Raw genomic sequence first — 21,469 nt, forward strand, 5'->3', positions numbered from 1 at the left:
TGCTCTCCCCACCTCCCTCCCCGTATCAAAATCCTTTCTTGGGAGAGGATCTGACAGACTTTGCATTGGAGGGTAAATCACTAATGACACTTACAGGGCTTGACTCTGGTGTGTGTGTGCACTTTAATGGGCAAGAGGCTGCGGGTGGAATTCAGGTGGGGGGATGGGGGAAGGGATCGAGGGTGGTGGTATTTTTCCCTGGGGGGATGTGTGTTCTAGGTGTCCTTTAAATCGTATCCTGTAGACCACTGGCTGCTCCCCGTCCTTCATCTAGGGTTCGCCCCCGTTTCCCCCGGCGCCGGGGAGCGGCACCCTTCTCCCCGCCCTTCCCCCTACACACACACACACACACACACACACACACACACACACACACACTCTGACACTGCCCGGCTCTCCGCCTCCTCCTCTTGTCACATCGCGACGGGGGGCAAACTGAGTTTTGGTGATTAGGTGGGAGCTCGAGGTCACTGGGCTGGCCGCGATCTCCCCTCGGCGCCCCCGCCCCGCGGAGCCCCGAACAGCCCAGGGGCAGGAGGCGTGGAAAGTTTTGGGGCGAGGATGTTGTGTAAAGGGCGGGCAGGGTGGGGCGCGGGCGGGCAGTGGGCGGCCGGCCTCCCGGAAGCGCCGCTATAAGGCTGGCGGGCTGGCCACACGGCCATCCCCCTCGGCCGCTCCTTCTCGCTTCGCTGCAGCCGCGGTGAGTCCTCGCTAGGCAGGGCAGCCCCCGTCCTTCGGGGCCAGCCCGCCCCGGGTTAGTCCGCCCGCATCCAGACTGGGGCCGGCAGGGAGAGGCGGGAGCGGCCGGGCCGGCCCCGGGCTAAGGCACAGTGGGGTGGCTCCCCACTGTGGCCCTTCTGGGGTTGGGAGAGTGAGTCCCAGGGTGTGTCCGTGCCGCAGTGTGTGGTCCTGTGAGGCTGTGTGCGTGTAGGGCTGGGTGTGCAGCCTCCACCCTGACTCACAACATATTCCCCAACTTTTTTTGGAACCCCTGGAAGACAGTTCTCCGCTGTGGTTCTATTTGTTCCTTAGAATTCTTGAACAACCTCTGCTCTGGTCCTCTGTAGGGCACTCACCTCTTGGTCTTAGACTCTGCCCTCTCCCTCCTCTACAAGCCCTGGGCTGTCTCCTGATGTCACCTGACACTTAGTGGTTTGGCACGGGTAGTCAAAGGGAGTTGGCGGGGGGGTGTGGGTGAGTGAGAAGGCCCTGCTGCCCAGGGTGCTGAGCAGCCTCTCTGCCCTCAGCTCTGAGCCCAGCTTTCAGCCATGGCGTGCCCCCTGGATCAGGCTATTGGCCTCCTGGTGACCATCTTCCACAAGTACTCCAGTCAGGAAGGTGACAAGAACACCCTGAGCAAGAGTGAACTGAAGGAGCTGATCCAGAAGGAGCTCACCATTGGCGCGGTGAGTGACCCTCCCCAGGCCCCTTCTCCCCACCTCTCGCCCTTTAGAAGCAGGATTCGGAGAGGGTGAGGTGCCAGGTGCATGGCTCAGGCTTACCCACATTCTGGGGCCCTAGACCATGTGCCTAACTGGACCACTGGTCCACACCCCTGAGGGGCTGGGGAAACTGGTAGCCTGGTATTCACTCCTCCTGAGTGAGGAACAGAGGAGAAGTAAAGCCAAGTGAACCCAAAGTGGGCTTGGATCTTTGGTGACAAGTGAGCACAGAGCCATTTGTATGAGAGGCGGCTGCCTGGGAGGGGGAAAGGCAGAGAACCCAAGGTCTCAAAACCACTGAGTCTGGATTTCCCATTCTAACACGTTAGAAGCTGCAGGATGCTGAAATTGCAAAGCTGATGGACGACCTGGACCGGAACAAGGACCAGGTGGTGAACTTCCAAGAATATGTCACCTTCCTGGGGGCCTTGGCCATGATCTACAATGACATCCTCCGGGGCTGAAAATAAATTGGGAAGGTGGAGACACCCTCTAGCTGGCCTGTCTAGTGGTGGGTAACTGTACAATAAATTTTTTTTTTTGGTTAAATCTATCCCTGTGTCCTGGCTTCCCAGTGATTTCCGTTTCCTCCTCTGCTTGGTGCTACATCGCCACCAGAGGGTTTTCTCACAGTGACCTCTGGGAGTGACTCAGTGACTCACCAGGCCAGGGGAGCTGGTGGGAGGGTCCACAAAATGGCGGACGCACCCTAACAAAGCGGTTGTGAGCTCATTAAGTTGCCTTTATGTGAATTAGAAAAAGATGCCCACTCTGGGTGAAGCCATCTTAAGGAAAGTCTCAAGTGGTCCCCCGTGAAAGGGGTTCTAAGATGGGCTTGGAGAAGGAAATGGTGCTTGAGCCAGGCTGTGATGAGTCCAGAGTGTGGCAGAGATAATCCTATCAGGATCTCTGAAGACAAAGACGTGTTTTTCCTCTGGGCGTGGTGAGAGGGGAAGGGCCAGAAGGGCCTTGGGTCGGGGCCGGTCCACTTTCTCACCACAGTGAAATGGGGGCAGAGAAGGCATATCTGGCATTCCCAGAGCCTGGACGGAGAGTGTTCTGCTATTCTGTCGGAGACCACTGCGGACGGACGCTGTATGGTTGAGTTCGATTCTGCTGTCTATGCCCTGGTTGGTCAAAGGTGGGAGGCACGCTTTAAGAGTCTGTCCCTGCATTCAGGGACAGGGTCCTTTGTGCCAGGGGTGGTGGTCTGAGAAGCTGGCAGCTGTGCGAATAAATGACTCATGGGGTGTTCATGAAAGGGGTGGGCTGAGGGTCCTCGGGGTGGAGTGGGGGGGGGGTCTCCAGGGCTGGGCAACTGCGCCTTCAAGCCTTTCTGTCAATATTGAGCCAGCCCATCCCTACAGCCTCAGCAGAAAGAATCACCCCAGGTATTCCACCGGAGCCAAGCCTGGCTCTCAGCCCCCATCAGGGAAAATGACTAATTGTCTGAATTATTGTCTGAGTTCACTGTTTGCATTAGCGTTTTCAGGCAGGCGGGTAGGGGAAGGGGGTAAATTGTGTTTCAGGGCCATGGGGCAGTTCTGTCCCCTCCAGGCCTAGCGTATGTCAGGCAAGTTCCTCTGTAGGCTCTGGGGACCCCAGAGGGAGACCATATCCTCCTTCCCCTCTTACTCACCTCCCCACTTCCCAGGGGGCTCAACTCCGCTGAATTGAGTCTTCTTCCTCCAGGGGGTGGGGATGAGCCAACAGTCCCAAGAGGGCTGGAAGCCTCACCTCTTGGCGTCCCTCTAGTGGCCTCTCCTTCCCCGCAGGGACTAGGGACTGGCACAGCTGGGAACCAGGAAGGGACCCAGGTTGAGCTCCCGGTCTGCACAGCCGTGTCCAAGCCTTGGCTCTATCCGCCCCCCAAAGATACCTTCCCGGCGTCGCGGCGGCCAGCATAGTGGGGCGTGGAGCGAGCGCCCTCGTGTGGACAGAGAGCAGGACGCCGCGGGGCCGTTGTGGTTGGTTTTCTCGAACCCCTAGGGAGGGGCCAGTGGCGGAGGGAGCCAAGGTGGAGCCCTTCCAGTGAAGACGAAAACACCACTTGGTGCTATGGGAATGTCAGCCGGGGGATCTTTTGGCTCCCAGCAATTAACCCCCAATAAAGCAACTCGCAGCTCAGCCTTTACCTAAGATGCACGTGCCACGAGCAAGTCCATGAAAGGAAGGCGGTTTGCAAAGACAAACAATCTGAACCCTGTCCCCCGCCCCTCCCGCTTTCAGGGCCTAGAAGACCTTCGTACAAAGAGGGAGGAGGGGTCATTTCAGTGGGTGAAGACCTACTGCCCTGCCCAGGGAGGGGCTGCTCAGACAAGGCCTTCGGTCATACATCTGCAGGGAGCTCTGGTGGGTGGGCAGGCCGAGGGCTTTAGGAGAATCGGTAAACGTGCACAGTTCACCTGCTAAATAAACAGGCGTGTCCTTTAGCGGCTGCCTTTCCATAATAGTGGAGGGGAACAGGAACACGGATTTAAAAGATAAACCCCCAAACATGTAGCAAATCTTTTGTTTGCTTTGCGGGTGTGGTCTTTAAGGCTTTTTTGAGGGATGGTGGGAGGAAGCAGTATTTACAACGGAACCTGGTGGGTGCTCTACTCAAAGGGTGGGACTGTGTGTGGAGGGGGCACAGACTGGTCGCTTTTTATTGCATTTGCCTCCAACGGATGTAATGGAAATGAAGCCTTTAGTTCACTCTGTGGAACAGGGGCCTGGGCTTAGGGTAGAGGGAGACGTTCAGATGTGAGCTGGGGGCTTCACATTCCTGTCCCTTTGCTGAGGCTGATCCAGGCCTCTGGTGGAAGTGGCTCTGCGTTCCCCTATGCCCCTCGCTGAGGCTCCTTTTTCCCTTGCTGTGCATAAATGGGCATTAATCCTACAACCTAGTCAGCCTGACACCCAGGAAGCTGAAACAGCGGCACCACAGCCCATGTCTGTAAGCTGGGGCGGGCCCCAGTGGGAGGGGTTTTGGACTGAGTCACCGTATGTAGCTCTTTGTTCTCTGCCAAGCATATCTGATACTGTCGGGAATAAAGCCACTGTACGTTTGTATAGCGCTTTTATTTTTACAAGGCACTTTCATATCCATTCTTTTGTGGTGCTCAGAAGGTTTATGTGCAGTATGTATTATTAACCCTGTTGAACAAGTGAAAAGACCAGTAGAGGACTAAGTGCTTCCACCCAGGGCAAACTGTAAATTCAGAACTGGGCCCTCTCCCTTCCCTTTGCCAGTTCATTAGTGCTTATCACATCATGACATAGTTTGGCCATTTCTTCTTCATGTTTTTCTCTTAAATGTTTTAATCACATATTGAGAGTGTACAAAATGACTTATAGAAATAATCAGTGAGTCAGGGCTGCCTTGGCCTGGGTCTTATCTTGGGCTAGGTCTCATTCAAGGACCAGACATTCAAAGGCAAGTGACAAGGAAAGATGGTTTTTCACTACTTATAAAGGGGGAAAGGGAACTGGTTCTCCTCTCCTTCTGAAAGGGTCTCCTTGGGAATGTTGCGGTGCTAAATCCTAACACCACTCTCTGGAATGTAAATAAAATTTCTCTAGGAACCAGATAGCTCCAGGAGTCTCCAGTTTTTAGGTCCTAGAGATCTCTAAATTCTGAGTCTTCATCTCTTTTGAAGTATAAATACCTAGAGAGGAGATTTCCGGTCTCCTGAGCTCCTTGGGGCTTAACCTTGGACCTACTGCAGGTGGTAAGCATTTGACTCTCTCTCTTTGGGAAACAAGAGAAGTTTTATTATCCTTTTGGATCAAGCAATTAACGACACAAATGGCTGTGAGTCTAATCCTCAAGGTCTGTGAAGAGTCCCAGGAGGCTAGGGTTTGTACTGGGGCACTGAGAAATTCACTGACAAGTTTTATTTTCTTGCACTCAAATAACCAGTGTTAATAAACTAGGATGCCTTATTCCATAGCTTTCTAAAAAACTGTATAAATATAGTTCCACATATAAGACATGTGTATGATGTAATTGCGTTATAAAAATGGAATCATGATATATATATATATATATTTCTCTCATTTTATGTTTTCTCCATTTAACAATATATCACGAAAATCCCTTCAAGTCAACTGGTAGAGGTCTAAATCCTTCTTTTTTTTTTTTTGCAATACGCGGGCGTCTCACTGCTGTGGCCTTTCCCGTTGCGGAGCACAGGCTCCGGACGCGCAGGCTCAGCGGCCATGGCTCACGGGCCCAGCTGTTCTGTGGCATGTGGGATCTTCCCGGATCGGGGCACGAACCCGTGTCTCCTGCATCGGCAGGCGGACTCTCAACCACTGTGCCACCAGGGAAGCCCTAAATCCTTCTTTTTTTTTTTTTTTTTGCGGTACGCGGGCCTCTCACTGTTGCGGCCTCTCCCGTTGCGGAGCACAGGCTCTGGACGCGCAGGCTCAGCGGCCATGGTTCACGGGCCCAGCCGCTCCGCGGCATGTGGGATCTTCCCGGACCGGGGCACGAACCCTTGTCCCCTGCATCGGCAGGCGGACTCTCAACCACTGCGCCACCAGGGAACCCCCCCTAAATCCTTCTTTTTAATGGCTGTAGGTTATTCCACGGTACAGAAGCACCATAATTTATCTGATCATTTCCTATTTCCTATTTCCTAGTGGTGGGCATTTCCTACCCCCAATTTTTTCACTACAAGCAATAATAATATTGCCGAATAAACATCTCTGTATACACATTCTTAAGGACTGATGGTTTTATTTATTTAGTACAGAATCCCAGGAGTGAAACTGCTGGCTTGAAGGGCATATACATACTTAGTTTAAATAGCTATTGCTATATTACTTTCCACAACAGCAGTAACAATGCACACTTCCCATTAGTGGTAAATGATCCAGCATCCTGGACAGCCTTAGGCAGTATCATTTGAAAAAGTTTTAGCCAGTCTGATAGGATCTAGTTGATTTTGAACTACAAGAGCTCTAGTGGGTTCTCAGAGGTAGCTTAGGGGCTTGCCCATGGTGGCGTGGTGGCTCAGACAGGGCAGCTTCTGGCCACTCACCCTGTTTTAGCCAGAGCTCTGTATTTTTCGTGGACCAGCCTCCTGCATTATGTTTTCTTTTAAGAAAGGGTTCCAGGGAATGTTTAAAAGCCCTGCCTCTAAGCTATGGGTGTGCAGTGGGTGTTGAAGGTTTTGAATAGAGTGATGATTTGTTAAAGGCCTGGACTTCAAAGAGATCTGGACCCTGGGGAACAGGCCAGGAAGCTGCTGGCCACTGCAGGTGGGACAGTGAGGATCTGACCTGGAGTGCAGTGGGGTGGCAGGAAGAGGGCAGGCAGGTGCCCAAAGATGAACAGGTAGGGTCTGCTGGATGTGTGGCGGGGGTGGAGTCGTAGAGGCTAGCAGGTCCCAGGTTGGCACCTGGGTGGGTGGCCAGGAGGCCTGTGATGGCACTCCTGGAGCAAGCACCCCAGTCTTCCTGGCACTTTGGGACTTAACCTGCGGACCTAGTCCAGGTGGTGAACAGGGACAGACCCAGAGGAGCCTGAAAAGGGAGATGGGTAAGGGGAGGTGGGGTGTGTGTAGGGTCAGCCACTGGCCATTGCTCAGTGGGATGCCCAAGCAGACCCTTTTCCCTGTCCTCTGAGTGCCCTGCCTGTGTCCTCCCAGAATCTAGGGGAGAGCAACCCAGCCCTCTGTCCAGGGGGAAGGGGAAAGGTGGGGAGGGTCCTGAGGCACCCCCTTACGCCTCTCTTCAAGAAGGCTACACTCACAGCATCAGAAGGTTCTCCTGCTTCCAGGTCAGTGTAGGGCTTTCAGGTGGGGAGACCTGCAGGATGCTCCCTCTGTGGAGGTCTCCCCCACCCACAGTTCTTCAAGCCTCCAAAAGCTAAGTTGCCACACGCATCCCTTAGGACACCCCACTGCTCTTCTTAGATAAGGATGTCCCAGCGTTTAGGCCCTTGGCGCTTTGGAAGCTAATGGAGCTTTCCTATGCCAGGCTCTGCCTGCTCTGGGGGGTTCTGGGTTGGGGGGGCAGTTCTAGACCTAGGAGTGGGGACGCTGATGAGTGTCCCAATCCCGGTTCTTTCTCTGCAGCGTGTGACAGCTGTGACCGATTTCCTGACAAATTACCTAGGAACAAGGCTGCTTTTGACTTCCATGGGCTCTAGGTACTTTTGCCTCTGTGGATCCTCCATAGGAAAATATTAAAAACTGTATTTTATGACTGTGTTGGTATAAAGATAAATGTGAACCAAGATGGAATCATTATTATATATTCATTATTAGTATCTTAGGGTTTCTTGTACTTTTAAACGAAATGAAAAATGTTTTCGGGGCCCTGGGCACAGTGCCTTCTGTGTATAATGGGTGCCCCGCGCCCAGAGGCCAGCATCTCACCCAGAGAGTATTTTCATTACAAGAAAAAAATAGCCTAGGGACTTCCCTGGTGGTCCAGTGGTTAAAACTCTGCTCTCCCAATGGAGGGGGCACTGATTCGATCCCTGATCGGGGAACTAAGATCCCCGCATGACGAAAGGCATGGGCAAAAAACCAAAAAGCCCAAGAAAAAATAGCCTTGTCTCTCTCTCTTTTTTTTGTGTTGGGGGGTATGCGGGTCTCTCACCACTGTGGCCTCTCCCGTTGCGGAGCACAGGCTCCGGATGCACAAGCCCAGCGGCCATGGCTCACGGGCCCAGCCGCTCCGCAGCATGTGGGATCTTCCCGGACCGGGGCACGAACCCGTGTCCCCTGCATCGGCAGGCGGATTCTCAACCACTGCACCACCAGGGAAACTTGTCTTGCTCTCTCTTTTAAACAGCTTTATTGAGGTGTTTCTCTGTGAGAAATTAGGATCTCACAGAGACATCTGGCCTCCCATGTTCATTGCATCATTACACACAATAGCCAAGATCTGGAAACAATCTAAGGGACGTTCAATGGGTATATACTCAATGGAGTATTATTCCTTCATGAGAGAAAAGGAAACCCTGCCATTTGTGACCGCATGGATGGACCTTGAGGACATTATGTTATGTGAGATGTCAGACAGAGAAAGACAAGCCCAGTATGTTCTTACTCATATGTAGAATCTAGCAAAGTCGAATTCAGAGAAACAGAGAATAGAGTGGTGGTTACCAGGGGTTGGGGGTTGGGGGAAATGGGGAGATGTTAGGCAAAGGGTCAAAAGGGTCTAAACTTAGAGTTGTAAGTTTAAGTTCTGGGGCTCTAATGTCTAGCATGATGATTATAGCTAACAGTACTGTGTTATTAAGTACTTGAATGTTCTAAGAAAGTAGATCTTAAATGCTCTCACCACAAAATAGAAAGGGTGACTGTGAGGGCATGCAGGTGGTAGCTATGCTATGGCAGTCATCATTTTGCCATATAAACATTTATCAAATCAACACTTTGTACACCTTGAACTTACACAATGTTATAAGTCAATTATGTCTCATAAAGCTGGGGAAAAAAAAAACCAAACCAAATAAAGCCAACACACACACACAAACAAAAGCTTTATTGCGATATAATCCATGCATCATAAAATTGACCCTTTTAAAGTGTACAATCCAGTGGGGATTTGGAGGGAGGTTAAAATAACAGAAATTTATTCTTTCACAGTCCTGTAGGCCAGACGTCTGAAATCAAGGGGTTGTGGGTAGGGCCACACTCCCTCCAAAGGCTCTAGGGGAAAATTGGTTTGTTGTCCCTTTCGGCATCTGATGGCTGCTGGCGTTGCTTGACCTGAGTCTGCACCACTTGTGTCTGCAGTCTTTGCCTCTGTGGTCGCACTGCCTCCTCTGTGTCAAATCTCTCCTGGCCTCACTTTTTTTTCCCAATTGAAAAAAATTATAGCAAAATACAGGCATACCTTGGAGATAAGGCAGGTTTGGTTCCAGACCATTGCAAAAAAGCGAATATAACAATAAAGTGAGTCACACAAATTTTTTGGTTTTCCAGTGCATGTAAAAGTTACGTTTGCACTATTACTCTATTAGTACAGTATTATGCTTAAAAAATGTACATACCTTAATTTAAAAATCCTTTATTGCTAAAAAATGCTAACCATCATCTGAGTCTTTGGCGAGTCATAATCGTTTTGCAAGCTTACCATCAAATATCACTGATCACAGATCACCATAACAAATATAATAATAATGAAAAAGTTTGAAATATTGTGAGAAATACCAAAATGTGACACAGAGACAGGATGTGAGCAAATGCTCTTGGAAAAATTGGGCCTATAGGCTTGCTTGACACAATGTGGCCACAAGTCTTCAGTCTGTAATAACCACAATATCTGTGAAGTGCAATAAAGTGAAGCCCAATAAAATGAGGTATGCTGTACACATAACATAAAATGAACCTTTGAAAAGTGTACATTCTGTGGTATTAAATACATTCGCACTGTTGCACAGCCATCTCTACCATCCATCTCCGTAGTTCTTTTCATCTTTTGTAAAATCGAAACTCTGTATCTATTAAAGAGTAGTTCCCAATCCCCCCCTCTTTCCCCAGCTCTGCTTTCTATCTCTATGAATTTGACTAAGTGTTTTGTACAAGTGGAATCATGCACTATTTGTACTTTTAGGACTGGCTTTATTTCACTTAGCATAATGTCCTCAGATTTCATCCATGTGGTAGCATCTGTCAGAATTTCCTTCCTTTTTAAGGTGGAATAATGTTCCATTATTTGAATATACCACATTTTGCTTATCTATTCCTTTGTTGCTGGACACTTGGGTTGCTACTGCATTTTAGCAATTGTGAATAATGCTACTATGAACATGGGTGTACATATAACCCTTTGGGACTCTGCTTTCAATTCTTTATTCTTCCAGGTGTAGCAGAGATAGCTCCTCTCCACTACCCCACTAGGTGTCCTGGGGTGCTCTTTGGTTGTACAGTTGTCCTAGAGGTGCTATGGAAATCTGTTCTCCTAGTGTGTGAGTGTGTTTGAGTGTGTGAGTGTGTTTGAGTGTGTGTGTGTGTACAGCTGTGGTGGAGTGATGACTGTCACTGGCCAGGCATTCCTCACTGGGTGGTCAGCTGGTAGGGTGCTTGGTGCAGAGAAGGAAGTTTTCACTCACAGGAAGACTTGAACCTTGGGTGCTGATGGTGTGAATACTGAAGGGTTAGCCAGCAGGGGCTAGGTTCCACCCCATCTCATGGAAGGCCCTTCGCATGGTCCCTTCCATCAGCCCTGTTACCCAGCACCCCCTGGACAATGAATGGCTGACTCCCTGACAATTCTTTCAGTTCTGCTCTCCCCAGGTACCCACACTGCAGACTCCACTTTCCTTCTCTCATTTTTCCCTGGCTCCGCCAAGCTCCCTCCCACCATTTTCATTCCTTTACCCCAGAAACTCTGTTCTAACTGTACCTTAAATTCATAGCAACAGAAAAACCAGTTGAGCCAGGAAAGCTCATTCTTAGTGATTGTTATATGAGAGCAAAATATCAATACCTGTGTTTTGGTTTTTATTGTGCACATTATTAAAATATGGGGTTGAATACTTGTATTCTATGTAAAAGTTTTCAGAATTTATAACATTAAAAACACTGGAATTATGTATTAAAATATTTCAAAAAATTAGAAACACATGACAAAGTGTCAAATAAAAGCAAAAACTTCAAATATAAACATAAACATAAAGATGCATTATTCTTCCAATCTAAATTAGTAGGTAAAATTAATAAAATATTATTCAAAAAGTAAACCAAACACTATATAAATATAAAGAAAACTTAACTTTGAAAAAAGGAAGATGAAATGATATCTTTAAAAAAACACAATCTTATTACTATGAACAATTATATGTGAATAAAATGGACAACTGAGAAAAAGTGGATAAATTTCTTGAAATGTACAATTTCCCAAGACTGAATCAGGAAGAAATAGAAAATGTGAACAGACTTATTTCCAGTAATTAAATTCAATCAGTAATTTTAAAACTCCCAACAAGCAAAAGTGTAGGACTGGATGGCTTCACAGGTGAATTCTACCAAACATTTAAAAAAGAATCAGGGCTTCCCTGGTGACGCAGTGATTAAGAGTCCACCTGCCGATGCAGGGGACACGGGTTCGTGCCCCGGTCCGGGAAGATCCCACATGTCGCGGGGCGGCTGGGCCCGTGAGTCATGGCCGCTCAGCCTGTGCGTCTGGAGCCTGTGCTCTGCAACAGGAGAGGCCACAGCAGTGAGAGGCCCACGTACTGCAAAAAAAAAAAAAAAAAAAAAAAAAATAATAATAAAAAAATAAAAAAGAATTAACACTTATTCTTCTCAAACTATTCCAAAAAAATTGAAGAATATGGAACACTTCTGAACTCATTCTATAAGGCCAGCATTGCTGATACGAAAACCAGATAAAGGCACCATAAAAAAAAGAAAATTATAGGCCAATATCACTGATGAGCAACATAGGTGCAAAAATCCTCAACAAAATATTAGCAAACTGAATTCAACAATACGTTAAAAGATCATACACCATGATCAAGTGAGATTTATCCCAGGGATGCAAGGATGGTCCAATATCCACAAATCAATCAACATGATTCACCATATTAATAAATGGAAGAATAAAAATGATATATTCATCTCAATAGATGTAGGAAAAGCTTTTGACAGAATTCAACATCTATTTATGATAAAACCCCAGCAAAGTGGGCAATAAAGTCCCCTGCGTTTGCAGGCAGATTCTTAACCACTGCGCCACCAGGGAAGTCCCTCTGATAACTTCTAGATAACACCACTGAACTAGGTAAGAAATTACAGAACTCTAATGAAAAAGCTGATGGCTTCATAAAAATACTAACAAAAGGTCAAGATCAGTAAACTAGACTGGATTCTGAATTCTTCTAGTTTCCTCAAATATTTGGCTCCAGCTCTCCAAACTAATGTTTCCACTTTTTCTCCCACTTTGACTTGGAATCATTGAGAACTAAAGTGGCCCTTTTCCTGAAGTCCTGCAAATGGAAACTGAACAACCTGATATCAGCTTAAGGGAGACCCCCGCAATAGCCCATGTTTAGACCATCTTTGTGCCTGCTGCTGTGTAAGCCACTCAGAAAGTTTACCTGAGTACCTGATGACATCACCAGAGATATTTCAAACTGCAAAAGATGCTTCAGCCCTGACATCTAGAAATCTTCGACTGGCAACTCTCAGGACTCAGAAAATTTGCTCCAATCATTAACCTTTGTTTTTCTTTTTCTGCACAGAAATGCCTCTTTTAAAATACCTGATTGCTTGGACTCTAAAGCCCTAACCTTGAGAGCCCACCTGCATTACAGCCTCTTGAAATGAGAAACTGAACTGACCTACTGTCAGGACTAAGAGACCGGTTCAATGAGATGTAAAGCAACTGATCAACTCGACTTCTGGTCTATGAAACTTCTTAAAAGAGATTTCAAAGGTGGGACTGGAGGGGAGCAAGATTTGCCCCCTAAAATGTATCTCTTTGGCATGAGGATTAGATTAGGATGATCATTTTTAAGAATCAGAAGTCTCAGGAAACCTCCTCAGCTGCCTAAAGAATCTATAATAGAGCTATCACCAGAGATTTGTGCAGAGAATATGGGCTAGGTGTGGTGGGGGAAGCTCCACTGGGCCTGGCTATCAGAGTCCACTCTGTCGCTTTGTCTGCAAGGCCCAGCGAACATTTGTTTACCAAACATCTGCTTTTCCATCTCCTTGTGAAATGCCTTCCTCCTAACTGAAGTCCCAAATCACTACTCCCAACTCCTCTTTTGTCTTTAGCTCAAGATGGTATTTAAGGTGCACCATTCACCTATTTTGGTGAGTTCCTCAGTTTTCTGGGGTTTCTCCTATGTATAGACGTTATTAACCTTTCGTTTGATTTTTTTCCTGTGAATCTGTCTCATGTCAGTTTAATTTCTTAGATCAGCCAGAAGAACCTAGAAGGGCAGAGGAAAATTTCTTCCTCTCTGACAGCATAAACTAGTGATTGCTAGGGGAGGGAGATGGGGGGAGAATGAATGAAATAGGTGAGGGAGATTAAGAGGCACAAACTTCCAGTTATAAAATAAATAAGTCATGGGGATGTAACGTACAGCATAGGGAATATAGTCAATAATATTGTAATAACTCTGTATGGTGACGGATGGTAATTAGACTAATTGTGGTGGTCATTTTGTAAGGTATAGAAAAATTGAGTCACTATGTTATACACCTGAAACTAATATAATATAATAAGCCAATTATACTTCAATTAAAAAATAGCACAATTTTAAAAAGCAATCATCATCAGTGGTGCCGTCCTTGAACTGTGAATGTAATTTTGTGGACGGTTTGCCAGCTACTGAAAGCACTGTCACCTTCATCTAGATTGATAGGGGTGAGGGACAGCCGATTCCATCTTCTAATAACCTCATTTCTTGTTTAGTAACTTTGAGATGCTTTGGAATATTTTTCAGGGCCTGCGGTCTTTGTTGTTGACTGTAAGCCAGTTTCTATTTTAAAGATCATATGTTCAATTTGCTTTGCCTTCCTTAATTACTTCATTTATGAACAGGGATGACAACGCAGAGGAACTGGTATCAATTTCAGTATTGAAACGTCCAAGATCCTTTGCTCAGGGATAATGAGAATTATTTTTTACTTTGTTGATTGCCACTTTCTGTCGCCTTTTGCAGATTATGGAGGTATAGAAGAATGCTTTCTAATAGCGTTAACATTTGTTTGATTTGAAATTTTAATGTAACCTATAGGTTACATTATGTACATCTCAATAGATAAATGGTTAAGAGTTCAGGTTTTGAAAAATACTGAATTAATGTTGCTATATGGACAAAAATGCTAATATTTTGGTACCTAAAAGTTACACAATATACCAGAATACGGAAATATAGAAAACAGGCATTGTAATCACTTATTCTTTAAAACAAGTGAGCAAGCAAATTCCCAACCAAGCGGGAAGCTCCTCTGCCTGCCCTCACTCTCTCACCGGGAGGGGAAGACTAGGTTTGCCTCCAGGAATGAGTCAAAACTATTTTTAATGCATCCCCCTTCCCCCGCAAAAAGAAGAGACAAGCATTTCTACTTTCTTTTCTTAAAAAATTTATTTATTGATTTATTTCAGCTGCTCTGGGTCTTAGTTGCAGCATGCGGGATGTGGGATGTGGGATCTAGTTCCCTGACTAGGAATGAACCCGGGCCCCCTGCATTGGGAGCGCAGAGTCTTAGCCACTGGACCACTGGGGAAGTCCCCATTTCTACTTTCTTACCGAATTTCCCTACAAGTGTATAATTTCCATTTTAATGAAGACACACTGTTCCTTCCTGCTGATGTTCAACATTTGGTAATGTCCCTTAATTTTGGACATTCAGATGGTTTCTGGGTGTCCTTTCCTCCTCCCAGCTGCAGGTCACCTGTGGTAACTATATTACTAAATACAGTTTTTAGCTTCTGAGTTACTCTCAAGAGTGCGGAATTATTACCAGATCAGAATCAGTTCCGGGGCTCTCGCCCAGCTCTGGCTTGTGATTTTATGTTCTGAGAAGTGTCCTTGTTCATAGCTCAGAGCCACGGTGTTAGTTTAGGAATACACAAAAGTATGATCCAAAACTTGATCAGGAAATTGCTGAGTTTGGTGAGCAAAAACTTCTCTAAGAAACTGGGAAGAGCCTTAAAAAAAAGTATGTGTGTGTGTTTGCCCTGAATTTGGGGGAAAAAAATCCACCTCCTTCCTTTTCTGACCTCCTATTTGAGGTCAGAGTATGGATGGGAGCGGGGGCGAGGGGAGGAGGAGGCTGGGAATGATGGAGCCCAGGGGATCAGGCTGTGCCAGGGTCTGGAACCTGGAAGGCTTCCCTTTTCACCACGTGGCAGGAAGGCTCTGACCAGCCCTGTGACTGTCAAATCACCAGTCCTTTGGTGCCCCCTGCTGACCATTCAGTCCCCACTCAGTGTGGTCCTGCCTAGGAGAGATGCCTGAGAGCCTGGGGTGGTGAGATTTTGCCAAGGGATTGCCTGGGAAAATCTGATGGCCAGATGTTTGGACCAGAAGCCAGACCCTTCTGCTCCTCTTTAGGGTTGAGTCACACAGCCCTGTTAATGCGCAGCCCCACAGTGTAAGGAAAAATTGAGTTAGGCCCAGTTTGTCTTCCACATTGCTGTCAAACTTGTCTTTCTGGCAAATAAAGCTGGTTCAGTAGCTTAAAATCCTATATTGACCTCTGCTATGGACTGAATGTTTGTTTCCCCCAAATTCATATGTTAGTCCCCAATATGATGGTATTGATATTTGGAGGTTGGGGCCTCTGGGAAATAATTGGGTTTGGATGAAGTCATGGGAGTCGAGCCCTCAGTATGGGATTGGTGCCCTTGTAAGGACACCCTCTGCTGGTAGAAAGGAGCACTGCACACATGCTGGACACTTGCCTTGGTCTGATCTTGCCACATCCATTCCATGATTTGTTCATGCAATTTCTTCTGTCTCCTGGGAAACCCACTTCAGGTTCAAATGTCACCTCCTTTGTGATATCTCAGGTCCCTACTCTTATCTCCCACAGCAGCCCCTACACACCTCTATACTAGTCCTATTACATAGTAGTATTGATATGAACATCTGTTTACAAGCCTGTCCCCCTCTGCTTCTCCTTCCTTCCATCCCTTCTCCTGATACTCACACTGGGAGCTACTCAGAGTGAGGGACCGTGTCATCCTCATCTTTATTTTATTTTTTATTGTTAAAAATTTGTTTATTTGTTTATTTATTTATGGCTGCATTGGGTCTTCATTCCTGCACACCAGCTCTCTCTAGTTGTGGTGAGCGGGGGCTACTCTTCATTGTCGTGTGTGGGCTTCTCATTGTGGTGGCTTCTCTTGTTGTGGAGCACAGCCTCTAGGCATGCAGGCTTCAGTAGTTGTGGTACTCTGGCTCAGTAGCTGTGGCCCACAGGCTCAGTAGTTGTGGCTCAGGGGCTTAGTTGCTCTGTAGCATGTGGGATCTTCCCAGACCAGGGCTCAAACCTCTTCACTGGCAGGCAGATTCACCACTGTGCCACCAGGGAAGTCCCCTCATCTTTATTTAGCACAGGGCCTGCCACATAATAGGTGTCCCATAAATCTTTGTTGCATGGATGAACACACTTCCACACAGTGGAAGGTTGTGGGATAAAGGGCTAGGGGTGGGGACCTGCAGAAGAATTTTTTATGTAGGACTCGGATCCGCACAAATCCCGGAGCTGGAGGACACGTTCAGCTCTGAGGCAGGGGGAGGGATGCATTGATTATTTGAGATCAAGCCCAACACGTGGGTTCCGCGTCTGTACCTGCCAAGCAGAGGGTATCCATGAGTCACCTGCTCAGGAATACGGCAAGGGCTCAGTCCTGCTGCTCGGGGGTGCTGGGGAAGTTAATAGTCTCGGTCAGGCTTCAGAGGCAGTAATAGGCCTTTGACCAGACAAAGACCCTGAAGGTGCTAAACTGCCGGACTATGTGTAAGTCAGTAGAAACGACCTAGCGAGCCCGAGAACCAACAGATAAGGGAGGGAGTAAGTCACGAAGCTTCCTGGGCCTTGGGAATCTGGCCACTTCCCAGGATCAGCGAACATTTGGAGACGTACGACTGGAGAGCAAAGCATTTCTGATAACAGCCAGAGCTGCATATTTGCACATAAGCTGGTGATTATCAGCTTGCGGCTTGACGTTAAAAGGACTCCTTTGAGCAGTACTCTGAAGTCTCACCCGTGGGGTGGACACACCGCTTGGGACCTTCCAACTGGGACTCCGGACTGCCGTTTCAGGGACTTGCCAGCGCTGCTTGGATCCGGAAGGAGGTGTTTCCCCAATTTGGTGATTGTACATACATTTATTTCTTACCATTTTGCTTATCTTTGTGCTACAATTTATAATTAACCTAATAAACTTTCTTATCTCTTACTTATTAAGTGTAGAGTGGTTATTTTGCTGATGAATCCTTTGAACTTAAAACCCAGAGTAAGTCTCTCGGCAAGACAGGGGGTGGTGGGGAGACACAGCTGTGGGTGGACAGAGACCCAGAATTCCACTCTCACGTGAACTCCGGCAGGGCACGAGGAACCCTGGGTGTGTTCATTGCTGTGTCTCTCATTCCCAGCACCTTGTGGGGCATAGAGCAGGTGCTTTGCGAAACACAACCAGCGTAGAGAATACACAGCACTCAGTGAAGCGCAGACGGAAACAGATCTCTCTTCTCTCCAAATGCTCTCCAATAAACCTGCTTTCTACCATTACTCTTCTCTTTCCTTGGATGAAATCTTGCAGGTCCTACAGCCTTTCTAGTCACTCAGCTCTTGATTTCCAGGAAATTAAAAGTTCAGTCCGAAGTCTCTTATCCCAGTGAAAGTGCCCGGCCTGCCCCTTGGGGGCCTGGATGTCGGCCTGCCTCTTTACTGGTCCCACCGGCCCTTTCACCCTCCTTCCCTGCTCACCGTGTCTCCTCTGGCCCTTCTCGGGGGCAGAGACAGGAGAGACAAGGGGTCATCATCTGGCCTTGGAGTCCTCATGGGCGGGGGTTCAAATGTTGACTGTCTCGGGGGGGGAGGTAATTTTGTGGGTTCATCAGAGCGCCCCCCTTCAGCTGATCCTTTACAGCATCCCACCTCCACTCTGCCCTGACTTCCAGCGGAAGTCTCCAAGCACTCTCCACTGGGGCCCCTCTGTCCTGGAGGTCGGCCCCCTTTGGTGGGGTCCACATCTAGCCACAGGACCTTGACAATTGCCCCACCACTGGGAGGAGGGTAACCTCATCCCTTCACAGGCATCTTTTCATACCTGCTTTGGGGCAGCCAGCCTCTTCCCTTGAGAGTTTAAGTGTCCACAGGACACGGCCCATGTCCTGAGTGGTTCTCACTTGGGTTAAGGTGAAGGCGAAGCGCCTTGCCCTCTACCTCTTTGGGGGATGTGGTGGGAAACCGATAGCAGCCCTGCCAACACCCTGCTTCCCTCCTGCCTCTGACCAACCCCGGCCTCTCCTGATAGGTAAAGACATTGTGTTTCTGGTTCACCTCCTTCCTAGAAAGTCCTCCATAGCTGGTCAAGAGCCTCTCTTTAGAATGTGTAGAAACTTAACCCTTTGTCCTCAGCATTGGGGCCACAGTAAAAAAGGATTCAGTTGAAAACGTTCTTTTTTGAACATCCTGTTACGTCGGGGCTGTCGGATGACAATCAGCATCAAGGCCTGAAAGAACAAAGAACATTATTTGGGCTCTTAAGAATTGCAGTTTGGGAGACACAGATCTAGGTCAACCAGAAACAGTGTTCTGAGGAAGAGACAGGCAGGGGCTCACAAGGACGAAAGTCACAAGGCTGTCCTCTGACACAAGGAAGGAAATATTTGTTGTTAAGGGATAGGCTGTCATGAGTCATTTTAGGGTAAGGGTCTGATAAGTGTCTTGAGGTCTGGAACATTGGACAGATGTTCTAGATGTCTGTGAAGACAGTGAGTGGTCAAAAGGTCAGCTTATATCTGGGTTGAGACACGCATATGTCTCACTTCCTCAGTGGCCTCCCGGCTCCATTTTAGGGAGCTCTCTTAGCAACACCGACTCCAGGGTTTGTGGGGTGAATAAAGGGGGCTTCCTGGGTGAGCCTTGAAGTGGCAGGAGAGCAGCCTTGGGGGGCCCAGCTAGGGATCCCCAGAGCAGACTTGGACTGGAACGCTGGCTCTCTCATTTCTTGGTTGTGTGTTTTTGGGAAAGCTACCTATTCTCTCTACAATTGGCTCGTCCCTAAAATAGGGATCATTATAGAATCCACCACATACAGGGTTAGGATGAATGAGATGACGCAGACTCGAGTTTGGCTGCAGGAGAGCCTTCACTCTGGTAGTAATATCGCTTGGGGGTTATTGTTCCTCAGAGGCCAGGGGCGGCTGTACCAGCAGGTGGAGTAGGGTCTGACCTCAGGCTTGGCCAGAAGCAGCAGGAGGGGAACGGGAGGGAGGTGGGAGACGGGGAGTGAGGAATTCAGTGCAGAGTGGAAGCCAGTTTCTGGCTCCTGGGTTGAGCAGCTGTCGGAGGAGAAAGCCAGAGACGATCCCCCTCCCCAGGCACCCCCCACCCCCACCTCCTGCCATCCCCCAGCCCCCCAGCTGAGTTGCTGGCAACCTGCACTGTCAGACTTCTCACTCCCTCTGCGGGGAGGACGAGCTCAGTCCTGAGCCTGGTCCCTGGAGATTAGCCCTGGTGGGTGGGAGAGAGGGTCCTGTGCCTTCTCCCCTCCCCCTCCTCTCTGCAGGTCCAGGTTCTCCCCTCCCCCTCCTCTCTGCAGTGTCAGCCCCTCCTCCCTGGCTGACCTGCCCCAGGACCTGGGCCTTGGCCCAGACAGCTAGCTGACTCATAAGTTCTCCCAGTTCTTTGGCAAACAATTCCACAGCCTCCCCTCTCTGGTCTTGGAAATGGAAACTCTTCTTCATGGAGCCAGTGAAGGAAACCAGCTGCACAGAGCTGGCGAGTCAAACTGGACCAGACGACTGGTGAGAAAGGGCTCAGTAAGGTCAGATGCCCTGCAAAGGCCCGTGGAGGCCAGTCAGCCCTTGGTGTCCTTGCAGCGTTCATTTTCATGCACACAGGTCTGACCACTATCTCTTCCCCTTTTGAGGAACTTTCCTTCCCCACTTTCATTTCATTCTGGTGGTGCTCCCAATCACACTGCCTTACTCCTGCGTGCCCCAGTGTGGGCGTGTGACTGCAGGCAGGCCGGTTTGACATCCCTGTCCGCTGACGTTGTGGGTCCTGGCCAGCCTGCTGTGCTCAGTCCCTCCTGGACCTGGAAGAGTGGAGGCACCTGATGGATGGTGGTCAACCAGCCATCCTGACCTGGCTGCAATGTGGCTCTGCATACACGAGTGATACAGCAAGATGGGGCTCGTAGCCAAGAAGAAATTGTGCCTGGAGCCTGGAGGTTGGATCTAGGTGAGGTGGTTTCCTGAAGGCCGGTTTTGAAACCCTATCAGGCTGGAGTTTCAGTATGACAAGGTTGAGAGCCTGAGGGGGAATTAGAAAACTGTTCAGAGAACACCTTGCAGCCTGACATCCTGTGGAATGTCCTGTGGGATGGAATTTCCTGGGTCTTTCACAATAAACACAAACCACATAAATGAAGTGTCAGAACGCTCTTTTCTCCAAGCCTCAAATCCAGCTCTTGTAGGTGATGTCAGTCTGGCCACAGGGATTGTTGAAGGGGTGGTTGTGTGACCTAAACTGGGCCAATCAGGGTCCTTTCCTGGGGGAAGGATGCTAGAGGAAGAAAGCCCCCTTTGCCTTGTGATTGCCATATGTGGATGATGAAAGCCGGGAGCCGTCTGTCTCCTCATGGATGAAGGTCTCCTAAGGCAGGGGAGAAGGCGATCTCTTAAGAGAGAGACAGGGCATCGGTGGATCCATCCATCTAGAAACCAGGTGACATCATTTGAGTCTTGGCATTTATCTGTGTTCTCCAGTGATATGATTCTTTTTTTTTTTCCTGACGCTACTTTTAGTTTTGTTCTTTTCAGCCAAAAGAGTCCTGCCTAAGACGTCCCTTCAGGAGCCCCCGCATTCACACTCTGTCACAGCAGCTTACATCCTTGGTGAGTCCTCTACCCTCCCCGCACACTCTTTGGGACATTGTCCTTTGCCCACGTCCCCTCCCCCACATACACATACAACGGGGGATAATTAAGAGATTATTACTGTACTGATGTCCTCTTCTCCCACCTGGCTCTCTAAATGACTGTGAGGCAGGTGGGCCGGGCAGGTCAGGTGTACCCCTACCTTACAGGTGAGGAGACCGAGGCTCAGACAAGTGAAGTTCTGTGCCCATGGCTCGGGGCTGGTGGCAGGGCTGAGACACACACTCGGGTATTCTGGTGCTGGACGGCATTGCAGAAGGGAGGGAGTTGAACTCCGACTTAGAAAAAGGCAGCTAACTTCTTTGAAACTTAGTTTCTTCAGCTGGAAAGTGGGGATAACATGACCCATCCCACAAAGCTGCTGTGAGATTGCAAAGAGAGCTTCCGGTTGAAAAGGGGTTTAGGCTGCAGCCCCTGACACCGCCATGTTCTC

The 21,469-nt window shown here is 48.5% G+C and overlaps 1 protein-coding gene across 1 annotated transcript; it reads left to right on the forward strand.

Moving 5' to 3' along the window:
* The first annotated feature begins 570 nt into the window (after positions 1–570).
* On the forward strand, positions 571–1,995 carry S100A6 (S100 calcium binding protein A6). The gene is made up of 3 exons (XM_004284715.4): positions 571–700; positions 1,248–1,406; positions 1,772–1,995. The coding sequence occupies exons 2-3, from the start codon at positions 1,269–1,271 to the stop codon at positions 1,904–1,906; spliced, it is 273 nt and encodes a 90-aa protein (XP_004284763.1). The 5' UTR covers positions 571–700; positions 1,248–1,268; the 3' UTR covers positions 1,907–1,995.
* The last annotated feature ends 19,474 nt before the right edge of the window (positions 1,996–21,469 follow it).

This window comes from Orcinus orca, chromosome 1, assembly GCF_937001465.1.
Source record: "Orcinus orca chromosome 1, mOrcOrc1.1, whole genome shotgun sequence".
Taxonomy (NCBI): Eukaryota; Metazoa; Chordata; class Mammalia; order Artiodactyla; family Delphinidae; genus Orcinus; species Orcinus orca.

Bases quoted from the DNA above. Each gene is read 5' to 3' on its own strand.
- S100A6 (XM_004284715.4), top strand. From the start codon at position 1,269: ATGGCGTGCCCCCTGGATCAGGCTATTGGCCTCCTGGTGACCATCTTC. The intron at 1,407-1,771 runs GTGAGTGACCCT...CTAACACGTTAG, and splicing joins AGGAGCTCACCATTGGCGCG to AAGCTGCAGGATGCTGAAAT.